The sequence below is a fragment of the Castor canadensis genome, chromosome 7 (assembly GCF_047511655.1).
Source record: "Castor canadensis chromosome 7, mCasCan1.hap1v2, whole genome shotgun sequence".
Lineage (NCBI taxonomy): Eukaryota > Metazoa > Chordata > Mammalia > Rodentia > Castoridae > Castor > Castor canadensis.
In genome coordinates this window covers 155,773,767-155,789,939 of record NC_133392.1, presented here as the reverse complement: position 1 = coordinate 155,789,939, position 16,173 = coordinate 155,773,767, and the positions used below count along the sequence as shown (strand labels likewise).

At 42.5% G+C, this 16,173-nt stretch overlaps 1 protein-coding gene across 1 annotated transcript; it reads right to left on the bottom strand.

The window, feature by feature from the left end:
- Positions 1 to 6,500: 6,500 nt before the first annotated feature.
- Dffa (DNA fragmentation factor subunit alpha) lies at positions 6,501 to 16,173 on the bottom strand. Its single transcript, XM_020186048.2, has 6 exons — positions 15,909 to 16,173; positions 14,031 to 14,192; positions 12,541 to 12,683; positions 9,173 to 9,362; positions 8,838 to 8,989; positions 6,501 to 8,036 (listed from the first exon to the last, which is right to left on the bottom strand). The coding sequence occupies exons 1-6, from the start codon at positions 16,042 to 16,044 to the stop codon at positions 7,824 to 7,826; spliced, it is 996 nt and encodes a 331-aa protein (XP_020041637.2). The 5' UTR covers positions 16,045 to 16,173; the 3' UTR covers positions 6,501 to 7,823.

Genomic DNA, 16,173 nt, shown 5'->3' with positions numbered 1-16,173 from the left:
GGGATCTTTCTTCTTGAGGCGGTTTCTTCTCTTTTCTATGTCATCTGTGAAGTTTACATTTAAATTTTAATAATACCCAATGCCAACAATATTTTGAAACAAGTAACATGGAACCCAAAGAGAACATTTGATAAAGGTTTCCATGGTTCTTGATGACTGTACTCAGTGCAGCCACTGGACTTCCTTCCCACCTCCACTCTGGTGGTGAAAAATTAAGGTTTTGTCTTCCTTCTGATTTAAAATAGCTAAAGGCTGCATATTTAAGAGTTCTCAATAAGCCAGGTGAAGTGGTTCACACCTGTAACCCTAGCTACTTAGGAGGCTGAGATTGAGAGGATTGTGGTTCAAGGCTAGCCAAGGCAAATAGTTTGTGAGATTCTGTCTTACCCCCTCCCCCGCCCCAATTTCCAAAATCACCAGAGCAGAATGGGCTGGAAGTATGGCTCAAGTGGTAAGAATTTTGCAAGTGTGAAGCCCTGAGTTCAAGCCCAGTTTCACCCCCCCTAAAAAAAAATAAAAATAGCATCTTATTTCAGGTTTTCTTTTTCTTTCTTTCGTTTTTAAATTTAATGGGTGTTTTTTGAGACAGGGCCTCACTGCATAGCTTTGAACTTGTCATTATCCTCCCTTAGCTTCCTGAGTGCTGGGATTACAGTCAGTTCCACTACACCTGGCTCTATTTCAATTTATTTTGGTATGAATTATTTAACAAATATTTCCTGGGCTGGGGGTATAGCTCAGTTGAAAGAGCACTTGCCTAGCATGCACAAAGCCTTGGAGTCAGTCCCTAGCACCACAAACTCTACAAGCAAGTTTTTAACATTGTGCTCAAAGAGCAAAGTGATTATTCCTTGGCTTTTAGTAAAATTAATTTTGCTTTATTTTATTTACTTATTTATTTTGGTAGTACTGGGGTTGAACTCAGGGCCTTGCTGGGCAGGCGCTTTACCACTTGAGCTCCTCTACCAGCCCTAAAATTAATTTTAAAACAAATGATATGCTATTAAACAGACATCATGCTGACATGCTTATAAAAGTTATATTCAAATATGCTGTTATGTACCAGTTTTAATTAACAACTTAATAATTTGTTATAATTCTTTTCATGGATTATAGCTTCAGTTTTGCTTTGTGAGGAAAGACATTGACTTATAAAACTATTATTTCAAACAAGATACACTGAGCAGCACTACTGCCCGGCCTTTAGCCTGCTTGCCTTAACTTCTAAGACAAGGACGTCTAAAGTCTCATCCAGACTTCATTCAATGACAAATGGATATGTACTTTGTGTACAGTTGTCATACAGTTTCCCCATTCCTCAGTAATTTCCGGTAAATAATGGCTAAGTGAGGGGGAGTTCCATTAGCACAAAGAACATGTGACTCAGAGCAACTACCCAGTCCCTGATTGAGCAGGATTTTGGTCTGCTCGATTGAAGTTAGGGGCAAACAAGTTGCTCAGTTTCAAAACTCATCACACTTGAATTTTCCCTCTAGCACTGAAATCCTTGCTTGATTATACATATTTGTGACTCTTGAGTCCTAGGCTCTAAAGGAAACATCCACTGTGAAGGCTTGCAGTGCTAAACTTTAAAGTCTGCAAGGCCAACTACTCAAGACAGGCTATGGCAATGGATACAGGAGGGACCACTGCAATGGGGCCTTGCAGTGGGGCAAGGGACTGGGCTCAGCTTCCTAGATGCTAAAGCTTAAAGCTGAGAGATCCAATCTGGAGTTCCGGAAAGTTTCTGAAGGTCATTGTATTGGGAAAACTAGTCAAGGCTGGCGGGAGGACACTGGACACCAGGGGAGCAGACTCTCCAAGTGTAACTGCTGACCATTCTGTTCTGTTTTCCACAGAGCTGAGCTATATTATAATTACTAGCTGAGTACAAGCTAACGAGAGGAAAGAGACTTAATAGCATCCACATTTCCTAGCACAGCAGCTTCAGGAGACTAGGAATGGGGTCAGTACACTGGTGGAAGATATGTGCCTGAGAAAGGCCAACTAATCTCCAGAACTTGGTGCTTTCAGACTTTTCTAGAAGAAAAGCATACTCACTGTTTTTCAGTTTTGGTCAGGGGCCTCCACGTGAAACCTTAAAATTGGGGATTTTACCTTTTAACTAAGTAGCATTAGAGGATAAGGCTGTGCTAGTGATACTGCCAGGAAATCCATCAAGTCCAAGCTACCTTAGTTCAGGGGACTTAATGACATGTTAGCTGGCATTGGTTGCTCATGATTAGTAAATTAGACTAAATTGGCAACTTCCCACGATCAGGATTTTGGTGGACTTGACTTTCTATCTCCTTTTTTTTTCTTGTTTCAGTACTGGGGATTGAACTGAAGCCCACACACTTGCTGAGCAAGTGCTCTACTATTTGAGCCTCATCCCAGGCCAGGTAGACTTTTCTTAAAGCACATTTTTTCTGTAGTTCAGTCAAGGACCTGGTTCATCAGGATCTGGACAGCTTCAATTCATCCACTTGTTATAACTTCCAGTATTTGGCACCAGAATAGATCCTTAAGTAAGGAAGAACTGAGTATAATAAGCATTCCACAGAAATCCCTTCATCATGTTCATATTTCAGGGCTGAGAAAAAAGCATCCCAGGCTTTTGGAAACTTGGGCCAATAAACTAGGGAGATAATTGATTCCAGCAGCACCTGTGGATGGGATGCCCCACATCTTACCATCTAACAGCTTCAGTAAAGAGGTGGATTCTATCTTGAACAAACCAGAAAAGGAGAAACCATCTAGGTACTAAAAATTAAGATTTTTATTTGGTGGAACTGGGATTTGAACTTAGAGCTTTGTGTTTGCCAGGCAGGTACTCTACCACTTGAACCATGCCTCCAGCCCAAAAAGAAGGAAATAATTCTGTTTCTAGACTGGACAGGAAAAGCCAAAGGCTAGCCAAGCAACCCACTATTTCTATTTTTTCTGTTTTTAACTTCTCAAAGATAATAAGAACAGCAATTTATCCTTCCCATGTTGCTTTTTTCTTTCACACACTAAGCATGGATTCTACTACTGAGCTATACTCCCAGCCTCTATTTTGCATTTTCATTATGTAAGGTGATCAAAAAATACATGTGCTTCCCTTATTGAAATTATATGTTGGAGGAAAAAGCTAGAATTTTTTTGGTAACAATGTTTATGAAGTACTGGGGATGTAGCTCAGTGGTAGAGCACTTTGGTAACAGGCATGAGACCCTGGGTTCATTCCCTAGCACTGCAAAAAAAGAAAAACAAAAAAATATTGAAGGAAATCCAGAATCTATGCATTAACTTGTTGCTTCACTTCCTTGGAATTCCACAGTGTTGTCTCGTGAGCAAATATGGGCCTCTAAGGGACTGAGCCTCTTGCTGTCTCTGGAGGCTTTTTGGTTTGGTTTTTGTTTTAGGTTGTTTTTCAGAGAGGGTCTCATTTTTTGCCCAGGGTAGCCTGAGACCTATGCTTGGATCACTGTCATGCACCACCAGCCTGGATTGTTGGTTGAGAGTTGAGAGGGGGCCTTGCTAACTTTCAAACAGGTTGGATAACTCACCATAGAAGCTGCATAGAGAATTTGGTAGTGGGTGGGTATTTGGACAATATCATTTTCAGCGTTCTTAAAAACCTCAAGCAGCATAAGATCCAGCCAAAATAACCCAAGGTGAAACTCTACTAATAAAATGAAAAGAAACTCTGAAGGAAAAAAAATGAATAGCTAATTAGGAAATTAAACAGCTAAACAATCTGGTGAATAAAGGCACATGAATAATTCTAGTTAATGCAGTATGTATATTTAAAACAGACTACTACTATTTTATTCCTTTCTCTATGGAAAATGAAAAACCCATTAGTTTTTTCCTTCTTGCTTTTACCCAGAAATTAAAGGTTGGTAAGTGGAAATTAGCATAGCTCCTGTCAAAGCCAATTGCCTAATGGGGACCGACATCTGACTCCAGTTGAAAAAATGGAGTACGGTTAATGGAGAGCTCATTAGTCCCAGCTGCTTTCTTTGACGTTCTGCTCTCCTACCAGAAGAAGGGGCAGATCTGTTCCCTCTCCTATTTCAGACACATTGCTGCGCTGCTGTGTTTCTATTCTGGAAGGCCTAGAGGGAGGCACAACGGTGTAGGGAAGGTGAGAGCTACCAGAGGTCACTACATCTGTGATCGGGAGTTTGCAGGCTGAGATATTTGTCCTACAGAGCCACTGACAGAGGTCCGTCTTTCTAATCCTGGGAAATGAAAGGGCCCTCTCTCCCAGTCTATGTTCCTCATATAGTGCTTCCTTTAATCCTTTCAACCTTGGGCCCTTAGGACAAACCTAATGTCCCAAGGTTAGACTCAATGCATTCTTTCCCTCCCTCCATTTGCCCTCCTTCCGTTTTTCCCTTTCCTTCCTTCCTTCTCAGGCTGACCTTAAATTTGTGATTCTCCTACCTCAGTCTCTGGAGTGCTAAGGTTATAGGCATGCAGCACCACACCTGACCTCACAGTATTTTTTCCATTGTTCTGTCCAGTTGGGATGCTTGATGTGTTTGTTTCAAGCACAGAATACCGATACCAACATCTAGATCAACTGAGGCTCTACTGTGTAGTTGACAGAAATAAAGGTCAGTCAGGCATGGTGATGCATGCCTGTAGTCTAGCTAATGGGGAGGCTGAGGCAGGAGGATCACTTGAGCCTAAGAATTTGAGATCAGCTGGGTGCCAGTGGCTCATACCTGTAATCCTAGCTATTTGGGAGGCTGAAGTTGGGAGGATTGAGGTTTGAGGTCAGCCTGGGGAAATTGTTTCTGAGACACTATCTCCAAAATAAACCAGAGCAAAATGGACTGGAGATGTGGCTCAAACAGTAGGGAACCTGCTTTGCAAGCGCAAAGCCCCGAGTTCAAACCCCCAGACCCACAAAAAAAAAAAAAAATCAAGACCAGGTTGGGCAACATCTCAAAGACAAAATGAAAACACCAAACTACCAGTCTTAAGTATATTAAAAAGAAAAAAGAAAAAATAAGGCCAGGGCTGTAGTTCAGTGGTAATGCCCTTGCCTAGCATGCATAAACCCCTGGGTTTGATCCTCAGCAGATGGAGGTGTCAATAAAGTTGGTGACTAGAGATACCAGTCTATTTCTTTTTCTTTTCTTTTTTTTGAGGCATTGGGGTTTGAATTCAGGGCTTTGTACTTGCTGGGCAGGTGCTCTACTGCTTGAGCCACACTTCCAGCCCCACCATTCAGTATTTTCAGAATCAGGTGACTGATGTGCAAACTGTGCAGGGTTTGCTGAGAGTTGTGCTCTCAGCACCAGTGCAGCAGCTGTGGTGGGAGTTCTGGCAGTTATGCTCTGGCTTTACTAGGCTTTTCCCAGTTGGAGTTGATGCAAACTTCCTGCATTGGTATACCAAAACCAGTGATCTCGATGTAGAAGTGTGCAAACCTAAAGGAGAAAACAGAAATGACAAGAGTGCTAGAATTAGAGCCAGACCTGCCTTTTAATCCTCTCATTAGTGTTGCAACATGAGGCAGGTCATTGGACTTTGCTCTGTGAGCAATGCAAGGTTAAGCCATGCACTCACTGCCTGCTCATCGGGTTTTGAGGCTTCAACATGGTATGTGCTATCACACAGCAGAGATCAAATGCTAGAAAAATCCCAAAAGGGCATTACACTCCTCCACAGGCATTTTGGAAGTGTGTAGAGATGCTTTTAGTTACCTGAATGGCTGCAGACATTGAGTGGATGGGTAGTGGATACTCGTTTTCCTGCAATGCAGATTGCAAAGAATCATCACATATTCTCCATGACTTTTTTTTGTATTTCCTTTTTTGAACAGGGTCTTTCTATGTTGTCCAAGCTGGTCTCAAGCAATCCTCCTGCCTTGGCCTCTCAAGTACACCTGGGACTGCAGGTGTGCACCTGTAGTGTATGCCACAGCACTTGACTTCTTGCATGACTTTGGTTATCATGCTGGACATTCATATGGATGAAAACCTGTTCAAAATTACCTTTCATTTGTTTAACAGGGTCTCTCTACACAGCTCAGGCTGACCTGGAACTCTCAATCCTCCTGTCTCAGCCTCCCAAGTGCTGGGATTACAAACATGCACCACTACGTCCAGACAGAATTAAATTAGCCTGAAACCTAATTCTGTTTTATATGCAAAGTTTATTTACTTTTTGCAGTTTTAATATATACTGAAGTCATGTAGCTACTGTATAACTCAGGGATAGAGGTGTTGTTTTGTTCAGAACTTTTATTGTTTTGGGAAATCCTCTTACCAGGGGCAATGCTACTTATACTATTTGAGTCAGTGATCATAACACACCCTGCCGGTCTGCCTCTGCCAAATTCAAGTTAATTTAATGTTAGCACAAGCAACTGGCAGCTTCAGGATTCCTTTGGTCACATCCTGACAAGGGCATACATGGCATTTTATTATAAAGTATTTTCCTTTGCATCTTCTGAAATATTAACAACAGAATAGTAAGTCAAGGCTTTTGAATGAAGATAGGTAGAATATCAGTTATAGTTTTTATTTAAGGATAATTAAGTAGGTATTACAAAATAAGCTGTAAAAAGGGAAATGTTGGGGCTAACAAGTGACAACTAATGGTATAACATTAATGAAAGAATGCCGAACAGATGTGAGCCCTCTGGAGGAGTGGCTCAAGTGGTAGAGCATCTGCCTAATAAGCACAATGTCCTGAGTTCAAACATCTACCACTGCCAAACAAATAAACAAACATACATCTGAGCCTTTATTGAAGATGGGAGAAGGAAACAATTCTTTTTTTTGTTTGTTTCCTGCACCCCAGCTTTACCCCAGGAGTAACTGTTACATTTGTTTGTTTAACAGCTAATGCAGGGCTGGAGTGTAGCTCAATGGTTAAGCGCCTGCTTAGTATAGGAGGCCCTGGGTTCAATCCCCAGGCACAAAACAAATACTGGCAAATGTCTCTCTCAAGAGAATTCTATTTTCCTGTAAGCATGCATAAAAAGTCAAAAAAGCCAGTAACTATCTTTTCCCAGCAAGGAGATAATATGGTAGATGACAAAACTTGCAGAACAAGTCTGTGCAGAAACGGGAGATGCACAGCAGATATGCTGTGCATCCAGAGAGACTTGGAGACACAGCCCATGGAAATAGACTTAATGACCTTATATACCCCCTGCTGATAAAACGTATTAGAAAACCGAAAAGCATTTCATAGTGGTAACATGTAATTTCACAATACTGAGTTAGATATTAGAAATGGTGAATTAGATTCTGTATGTCCCTATGGTCTGCAAAGTTAATATGTGCTTTTAGACAAACAAAACTCATTAACTTGACAAACAAGTCTGTGGCCTAATCAACGTTCCATTAGTCACTTTCTGTAACATTACTTGTGTCTAAAATTCTGCCATTCTACTTGTAGAACAAGGACAGTGAGTCCAAAATGGGACAACTTCTTTTCACTGCCCTTACAAGTACTTGTTCTTACTGATTTTTTGGGGTGCTAAGGATTGAACCTAGGTCTCATGCATGCTAAGCATGTGCTTTACCAGAGTGACATCCCTAACTCCAACAAGTACTTTTAAACAGAGAACATAACCATGTACTTGAAAGAATGATAAACTGCACTAGCAGTAGGTGGAAGGGTATGTGGAGATCTTGAGCAACTTTTCTGGGGGTGGGGTAATAACCCAGTCTTCCAGCCTGTGCCAAAAGAACACGCTGGAAGGCAAGGGCCAGAGGAGAATGTAAGGAATAAAAGAATCAGGCTGAAGGTGTTTACTGACAACAAAAATCAAGTCCACGGGGTTTTCCTCAGCAGGTTTCCAGCTGTAGCTACGTGGGGTCTTGTTTGGCTCGTTTAGGACTCAGCGGCTCCCCAGGCAGTGAATTCTTCCTGGCTGAAAGGTGGCGGAGAGATCGTAAACTCTGCATCTGCTGCAGACGCAGCGTGAGTTCCCCGTTACAGGCCTGCTGGACCATTTCTGTCTTCTTTAGGTCCCAGTTCAAAGCAACAGCCAGCACTTTGGGGTCTTCCTTGGTAACCAACTGCAGCAAGAACAGAACCATTGAGAACCACTGCTCTGTATCCCTCACCTGTGCTTTCATGATTTTCTTTAAGAAAGTAAGGCCAGGCAACATCAGGGTATGTCAAGTCTTTACACTGAAATGTCAGCTCTCTTTCACAGCATGTGGCTGTGTGTGTATGTGTTTTTTTTAATAAAACAAAACTATTCAACAACAACAGGAAGTTGAGCCATACTCAAGTAAACACGATTTCCTTCTATCTACAATAGGGAGGTACTTGGGAGACAAGGACAAAGGATAAAAATAGAATCCACCAATTGCCATCCTTTTCCAAGCTACTAGTTCCCTGGTCTTAAGATAACCAGCACAAGATGGTCTTCTCAAGCCTGTGGTTTTATTTATTTATTTATTTTTTTGGACTAAGTCCTCTACCACTGAGCAACATCCCCAGCTCTGTCTACCTTCTCGTGCTACCTTATAGGCCTTGGGATTAATTAAGGATCTTTGAGCCATGACAACTCTAAGCTGCCTCAAAAGGTTGAGCTCCCCTATCCTCTCTTGTCAGGCATAGTCATTTCATTACCAACCTTGGACCCGAGAATAATATTTGATGATCTGGGGAAGCACACCCATTTTCTTTTAAAAACCATTTTGACTTAGATTAAATGAGATGTTTGCAAGTGCTTTGATATGTAATAGGCAATTTGGCAGCTGTCATTCAGGCTCTGCAGAGGTAAAAGAAATTCACACATGTTCTGCATAGTCATTCAGTGCCTCCAGGGCAAGGCACTCTGCAGTTCACTGTCCCTGGTTCTTGCCCACCTCCAAATCCTGACTAGATAAACTCAGCTCTGGAGCAGGCCTTTCCTTCAGTACAGCAAGGATCTGGCTCGTAAGTGCAATTTCGGAGGAGCTCTCTCTCCTGATGCCTGTGTCAACTGCATCTGCTTCTTCACCGACAGCAGCTATAGGCTCTGCAGAGAGAAAAGGAGAGAGATCACACTTTGTGAAACCACACTGCCACACAACCAGCCAGGCATGCAATCATTCTGGCAAGAAGAAAACATCATTCCAAGGGTTTATGGCTGCCCTCAAAACAGCCATAAACTCAAGGGGAAGGCTCCTGAGTTCTGAGTAACCCCCAGTGGGAGCACTACCTTTCTGCTTTGACAAGATGCTGCCCTCCTTTTCCAAAGCCTGGAGATAAAGCTCCAGGAGCTGCTTGGACTGGCGGGCTTCCTCTCTCTGATCGAGTACTTGCTGGAGCGTGTTCTGGAGCCCTTGGATGGTGGCACAACTTTGGCAAAGTTCTTGAGCCAGGTCTGAACATGGAACGTCAATGAGGACCTAATAAACAAATAAGGACTCAAGGAAATCTAAAAGTACATTCTGAGCATGGTGTTCTACCTCTCAAACACATTCATTTCAGAACGTATTTCGGCTTTTTCTCAAAGTTACCTACTATGTATGGTTGGTGAAGGCCAACAGAGAGGCATTCAACTTTTCAATATTATTCTAGCATGAAAATTGGGAAAATGATGCCTTGGTTCCTCATTAAGAACAAAACCAAACACAATATTTAGAAACCCAACTATATAGAATACAAAGGAAGGGATATTTGATCATTTCTGCAATGAGTCAATATAAAGTTACTTTAAAGTTCCTGACAGATACCAGTGGCTTATACCTGTAACCCCAGCTACTTGGGAGGCTGAGATTGGGAAGATTGCAGTTTGAGACCAGTTTGAAGTAAGGACCACACACTTGTTAGGCAGGCGCTCTACCACTTGAGCCACTCCACTAGCCCTTTTTTGTGTTGGATATTTTTGAGATAGGGTCTTGAGAACTATTTGCCCAGACTGGCTTCAAACTGTGATCCTCCTGATCTCTGTCTCCTGAGTAGCTAGGATTACAGGTGTGAGCCACTGGCACCTGGGTTGTTCGGAGCTTTTAAAAATTTATTTTAAAAACATAACCTATGCTCAACTTGTACACTGCATGTTCTATCTGTAAAATACAACGGTTATATCCTAAAATCTTCTAAAAAGATCTCACGTTTCCCTTTTTTTGAGACAGGGTCTTTCAGACTGGCATTGAACTCTCAGTCCTCCTCTCTTAACCTCCTGAGTGCTGGAATTATAAACATGAACTAACATGCCTGGCTCAAGAAGGCTATTTTTTTTGTTTTTGTTTTTGTGGTACTGGGGCTTGAACTCAGGACCTACATCTTGAGCTACTCTACCAACCCTTTTTTTGTTAGGTATTTTCAAGATAGGGTCTCACAAACTATTTTCCCGGGCTGGCCTTGAACCTTGAATCCTCCTGATCTCTGCCTCCTGAGTAGCTGGGATTACGGGTGTGAGCCACTGGTACCTGGCAAGAAGGATAATTTTAAGAAGTGTCAATGTTCGTGGACATATAGCACATAGATTAAAAAAAAAAAAAAGACTACAAGAAAAAAGAACAAAGTGATGACACCCTCGGAAAGAGGCTCTAAACTCAAAGGCATGGTAGCATTGCTTAATAAACATCATAAAAAGAACTTGCCTCTTTTGAGTACTAGACTGGGAATGGCTCCTTTGAGGAGATTTTTATTTTATAATTTTAAGTTAAATTCATAAGGTTCAAAATTCAAGAGGTGTGAACCTCATGAAGGAAGTAGTGCTATTCGTCCTGTTTTACAGATGAGGAAAATGAGTGACTTCCCAAGAACCAGTCTTGTTCTAACTATGTGCAAATAACCTCTGTGCTCCACCACCCTCCCCTTTTTTTTGTGGTACTGTGGTTTGAACTCAAGGCTTTGTGCTTGCTAGCTAGGCACTCTACCACTTAAGTCATTCAGTTAGCCCTTTTCGCTGTAGCTTTTTTTCGAATAGGGTCTTGCTTTTATGCCCAGGCCCGTTGGAACACAATCCTATTTATGCTTCTTGTGTGACTGGGATGATTAGTGCATGCCACCTTGCCCAGCATTTTACTAGTTGAGATAGGGGGGTCTCATAAGCTTTTTGCCTGGGCTAGCTCGAACCTCAATCCTCCCAATCTTTGCCTCCTGAGTAGACAGAATTTCAGACATGAATCACTGGGATGCCTGGCATCCTTCAGTCCCTTTGATGGTATGCTCTTCCTTTATCAGTGGCTGGCTAGCCTTGTAAGCGCTCTTTGAGTGTTCTAAGCTTCCTCCTAGAGCCCATCTCTTAGGTGCAGGCTCTGACAAGCTCACTCACATTCTGACATTTCCATTTTGGTAAGGCCTATTGTGCTATTCTAAGGGAACATCAACACTCTGGTTTCTCTTCATATCATATAAATCTTTCGCCTTTTACTAAGGGAACATCATAATATGCTAGTCTATAGGGATGGGAAGGGGCCACATAGTCCCTTTCTGTTTCTTAAAAAAAAAAAAGAAGTAAGAAGGCTCTTTTGCCTTCTCTCTACCTGGAACACTGGCCCCAGCCTTCCTATGTAGGCTCCACTCTGTAATGAAGCTGTAATCATCACCTCTTAGGAACCTGCTAATTTTTATCAAATACATGTACCCTTTAACTCAGCAATTATAGCTCTTAACTTATTCTACAGATAAGCATCTGTGCAAAATGACTTTGCTATGAGCTTGGTATAGCAAGATTGATGACAACCCAAATGTTCACTGGACTGGGGGGAGCAGGGTTGTTAAACGAATCATGGGACCTTCATGAAACGGAATACCCTGTAGTGATTAAAAAAAGAGAATGAGGATGCCTTTTGTAAACTGATCTGGATACTACTCAACTATTTCTTTAAAAATGGAGTAGATATAACTGCATTTGTATAAAGAGGCGGAGGAGAAAGCAAATGCCTGTTTGCAAAATATCTCTGGAGTGGGAAACTGACAGATCAATTGTTTCCAGGGAGGCTCCTGGGTGGCTGGGGTAGGCTCAGACTTTTCCTGTGTGAACTTTCAGTTCAATAGCTTTACTAAAATATAATTCATATACCATATAATTTATTCATTCAATGGGTTTTAGTATAAACTCAATGGGTTTTATTTAGCATATTCAGAGTTGTATGACCATCATCACCACAATCAATCTTAAGACTATTTTCATCACTGGCTGAGGGAGTAGCCCACTGGTTGAACATGTGTTTACCATGTACAAGGTACTGGGTTCAATTCCCAACAAGAAAAGTTTTATCACTGTAAAAAAGAAACTCATTAGCAGCTGGGCATGGTGGTACATGCCTGTAATTCCAGCAATTAGAGGGCTGAGTGAGGCAGGGAGATTGTGACTTTGAGACCAGCTTGGGCTACATAGTGACCTATCAGCAATTATTCCCTTATTTCTCTTCAATACCCCTAGCTCACACAACTATTAATGTGCTTTTTTGGAGACAGGATTTCACTATGTAGCCCAGACTGACCTTGAACTCAGGATCCTCTTGCCTCAGCCTCCTGACTGCTAGGATTATAGGTTGAAGCACCACACTCAGCTTAATCACTTAGTCTTGCAGAAGCTGCAAGTGCATTTCTGAGTTGTAAAGGGCTTACTTGAAGGTCCTCTTCTGACAGTAGGATGATACTGGACAGATCTTCTTTCAGCTGCCTGGCCACATTCTTCCACTTTGCCTGAGCCCCACTGTCTGTTTCATCTACATCAAAGGACCCTTGGGAAATCCAAGCTGTACCTCCATCTGATATATGGGAGAAAATGCCAGGCACAGTCAGAGCAAGTTCAAGTGCTGTTTTTGCCTCTTCCCCCAGCACACAGACCTCTGGAGGCTATGTGCATCTTTCTGACTGACTACTCAAGATGATTCCAATGAGAGGGAAGTACCTTTCCTCAAAGAGTCACAGGAAAGCCAATTCCCCTACAGCCTTAATTTCCCTCCTCCTTTGTCTTAATTTCTGTGTGAAATTGGTCTGTATACTCCTATGGAAAGAAGCCACTAAACCCCAAGATATGGTCATGAATAGACCTGAGATCCTATGGCACCCCCCCCTTTGAGTTAGTCTTTGTTTCTGAGTGTGTCCTGTTTTTGTACACTAAAACACTCATTGTAACCAACACTTCTCCTATGTGTGGGAATTGGTCCCATCCTTAATTGGAATAAGCCATTGCTTTCTATCCCTTGGTCCCAAGTACAGTGGTAGCTGATAGAGCCATTACTGAAGGGTGATTTTCTCAATCTAATAGCCTGTGTACTTTCCTGAAGACATTCCTTTAGATCTTGGCTTGAATCTCTGGTGAGGATAAGAGTGACAGGCATCATTTATTGAGCTCTTACTGTGTGCTAGGTAAGACTGTGACTGAGAACCACTAATATCACACATTTGACGATGCCATTCTTGGTTGTCAGTATAGGAGTTAGTTCTGTTATCTAGTGATCGATAAGAACTTGTTAAACTTCCTACAATGCACAGAGCAGCCTTTCCACAACAGAGAATTTTCTGGCCCAAAATGTCAATAGTCTCATTGAGAAATCTGGTGTGATATGTATTGTATTATCCTTATAACAATCCTAGGATACAGGTATTATAATTATTATGATAAGGAACCAAAAAGTGATGTTATTTTGCCCAGGGTTACCTGGCTAGCAAATGAGAGAGCTAAGATTCAGTTCCTGGCAGCCTGATTCTGGCCAGCCAAACTGATTTTTCCACCATGCTGAATTTCAGTTGCTGTCAGTGTCTAAGTTAGTTGAGAACCACGTCTTACTCATCTTTATCCCCAGGACTCAAAACTGTATCTGGCACGCAGAATGTGCATTAGCTGCCTAAGTGCTTAGACAGCCACACAAACAGCAACCATCTAGTTGCCTGTGTGGCAAAATGAATCATGATACCACTAACGATCAGAAAAATGCAAACTAAAACCACAATGACATTATCACCTCACACTAGAGAGAATGGTCATTATCAAAATGGTAAAAGATAACAAGTGCCAGAGAGCAGGTGGAGAAAGAGTGAGAAGGGAAATTACTGCAGTCACTAAAACAAAATCATGATAGACAATGCACACGTGGACAGCATTTTCTTACCTGAGTTGTTGTATGTCCACTTCTCATTACAGGCCAATGCCACAAACTTTGTATTGGAAGGTAGACAAAGGAAGTAATCGTCATCATCCACTATGGTACCATCCTCTGCGAGAACCAGGGTGACTGGTGTAAGGGTCTTATCAATGGCCAGAATGTCACAGGCTGAAAAGAACAAATTATTTGACTACTGACAAATACCCAGAAGGAAATTACATCTGTCTTAGTGCTCTCAATGTACTGAGAGTTGAGTAGAACTCCTGGTAGATAAACAACACTATTAGCATTAATGTAACCTTACCATATGCCTGGTAGTAATCTAAATGTTTTCATATAAAGAATAACTCTAGTATAAAGTAGGCACTATTACTGTGCCCATTTTACAGGTGACAAACCCAAGGCTCAGAGGAATTAAGTGACTTATTCAAGATCCCACAGTAAGTGGGAGAGCTGGAATTTAAACTCATAGTTTGGCTTTTGAAAATGTGTTTCCTACAGCTACTTTGCACCCACACATAGGAGACATTTGAGTATTACTTGAATGGACTACCAAACAGGGTCTGGTTTAACTCCCTGTGAACCAGCAGTCTTTCATTTATTTATTTAATGGTTATCTTAATTTCTCTATGTGTCAATTGTCCAAACAAAAAAAGAAAATGCTTTTTGTTCTTTGTAGTATCTTCCTTTATAACTATTCTAGCCTGTAGGAAAATATGAAAAGCAGAAATTTGTGTAAGTATCTTTTCATTTTTTTCTTGCTTTTTTTTTTTTTTTTCTCTATTTTTGAGACAGGGTTTTACTATGTACCTTAGCCTGGCCTTGAACTCTTGATCCTTTTGCCTCAGCCTCCCTAGTGCTGAATTAGTGATAGTATGTTTTTATCTTTGTTATTGCTGGCCAAAAGTCTTGCCCCAGGGCAGTCTGTTCCACTTCATTGAGTGATGGTAATGCCTAAAGTGCTAGAAGACTGGATTAAGTAGTAAGAGCCAAGAGACTAGAAATACCCTTCAGCAGTGTTGTCTGTCACCCAAAACAGAACAGTCAGCCTCCTATAGGCCCAGCTGCTGAGAATGCCCGCCTCTGTGCCAAGGACATCCAGCCAATGCACTGAAGTGGCACTAAAATTGAAGTAACTCAATGCCAAGAAAAAAAATACGTAAACACTGATGTGGCAAAATCCATGTCACCAAAGGGTTTATGGTGCTTGGGCCGCCCCTGGGTCTCACATCATCTGTACGGCGTCTTGGCGACCCTGAGAGGAAGCGCCATTCTCCAAACACACACTGCGACTCCGTGGGTGGGCTCACCCATCACACCCGCAGAACATCATTTGTTGCTGTGGGCTGATAACGGTTACATCATTTGAATATATTATCTCATTTCAGAGTCCCAGCGTCCCTTTGAAGCAGTATCCCTTCGCAAGAGCAGATATGGTTACGAGCAAGGTCAGGCTCAGAACTTCCCTCCTCTCACGTTCCTCGTCTGGACCCTACAGGGGTGGATACCGGGCAGCTCGTCTCTCTTCATGGACCAGTCGGGAAACCCACCCGCTTCCACCCCGCGTGGGCTCGGCTGGGGTCCTGGCACCACCTTTGTGAACCAGCATGGCAGGAATACACTAGGCTCGATTTGGACTAAAATCTACCTGATTTCAGGCAAGACACCCATGCTGAGTCAATCTTGATTTGCACTTTGGTTCCCATCTACCATTCCCACTTGAGTTTCACACGAGATGAGCTGAAGAGCCCGAAACCTGGGCTATTTCTGTCCCAGGCTCCAACCGATCTACAAGAATTCCCAGGTCACCTTCCCGGTCCCCGCCGGACATCCTCACCAGCCTCGCTCCCCCAGCCTTCCGCCCCGGACCCGTCCCTTGCCAACCCTTGCTCTTCAGCTCCTCGAGGCAGGAGGCCGCTACTCCATGCTGTTCGCGGCTGTGGTTGCGGCGCAGCAGACACGGCTTTAGAGGCCGGATCTCGTCAGGTTCCCGAGCACCAGAGACCCAGGACACCTCCATCCCCTTCAGGTGGCACCTGACTGACTCCGCGAAATTACAGGAAGCTGGTAGCCACTCTCCTACTACCCTGATTCTCCCTCTCGGGACCTGCCGGGAGATGTAGTTCTTGCTGCTGCAAATCGCTTGTAG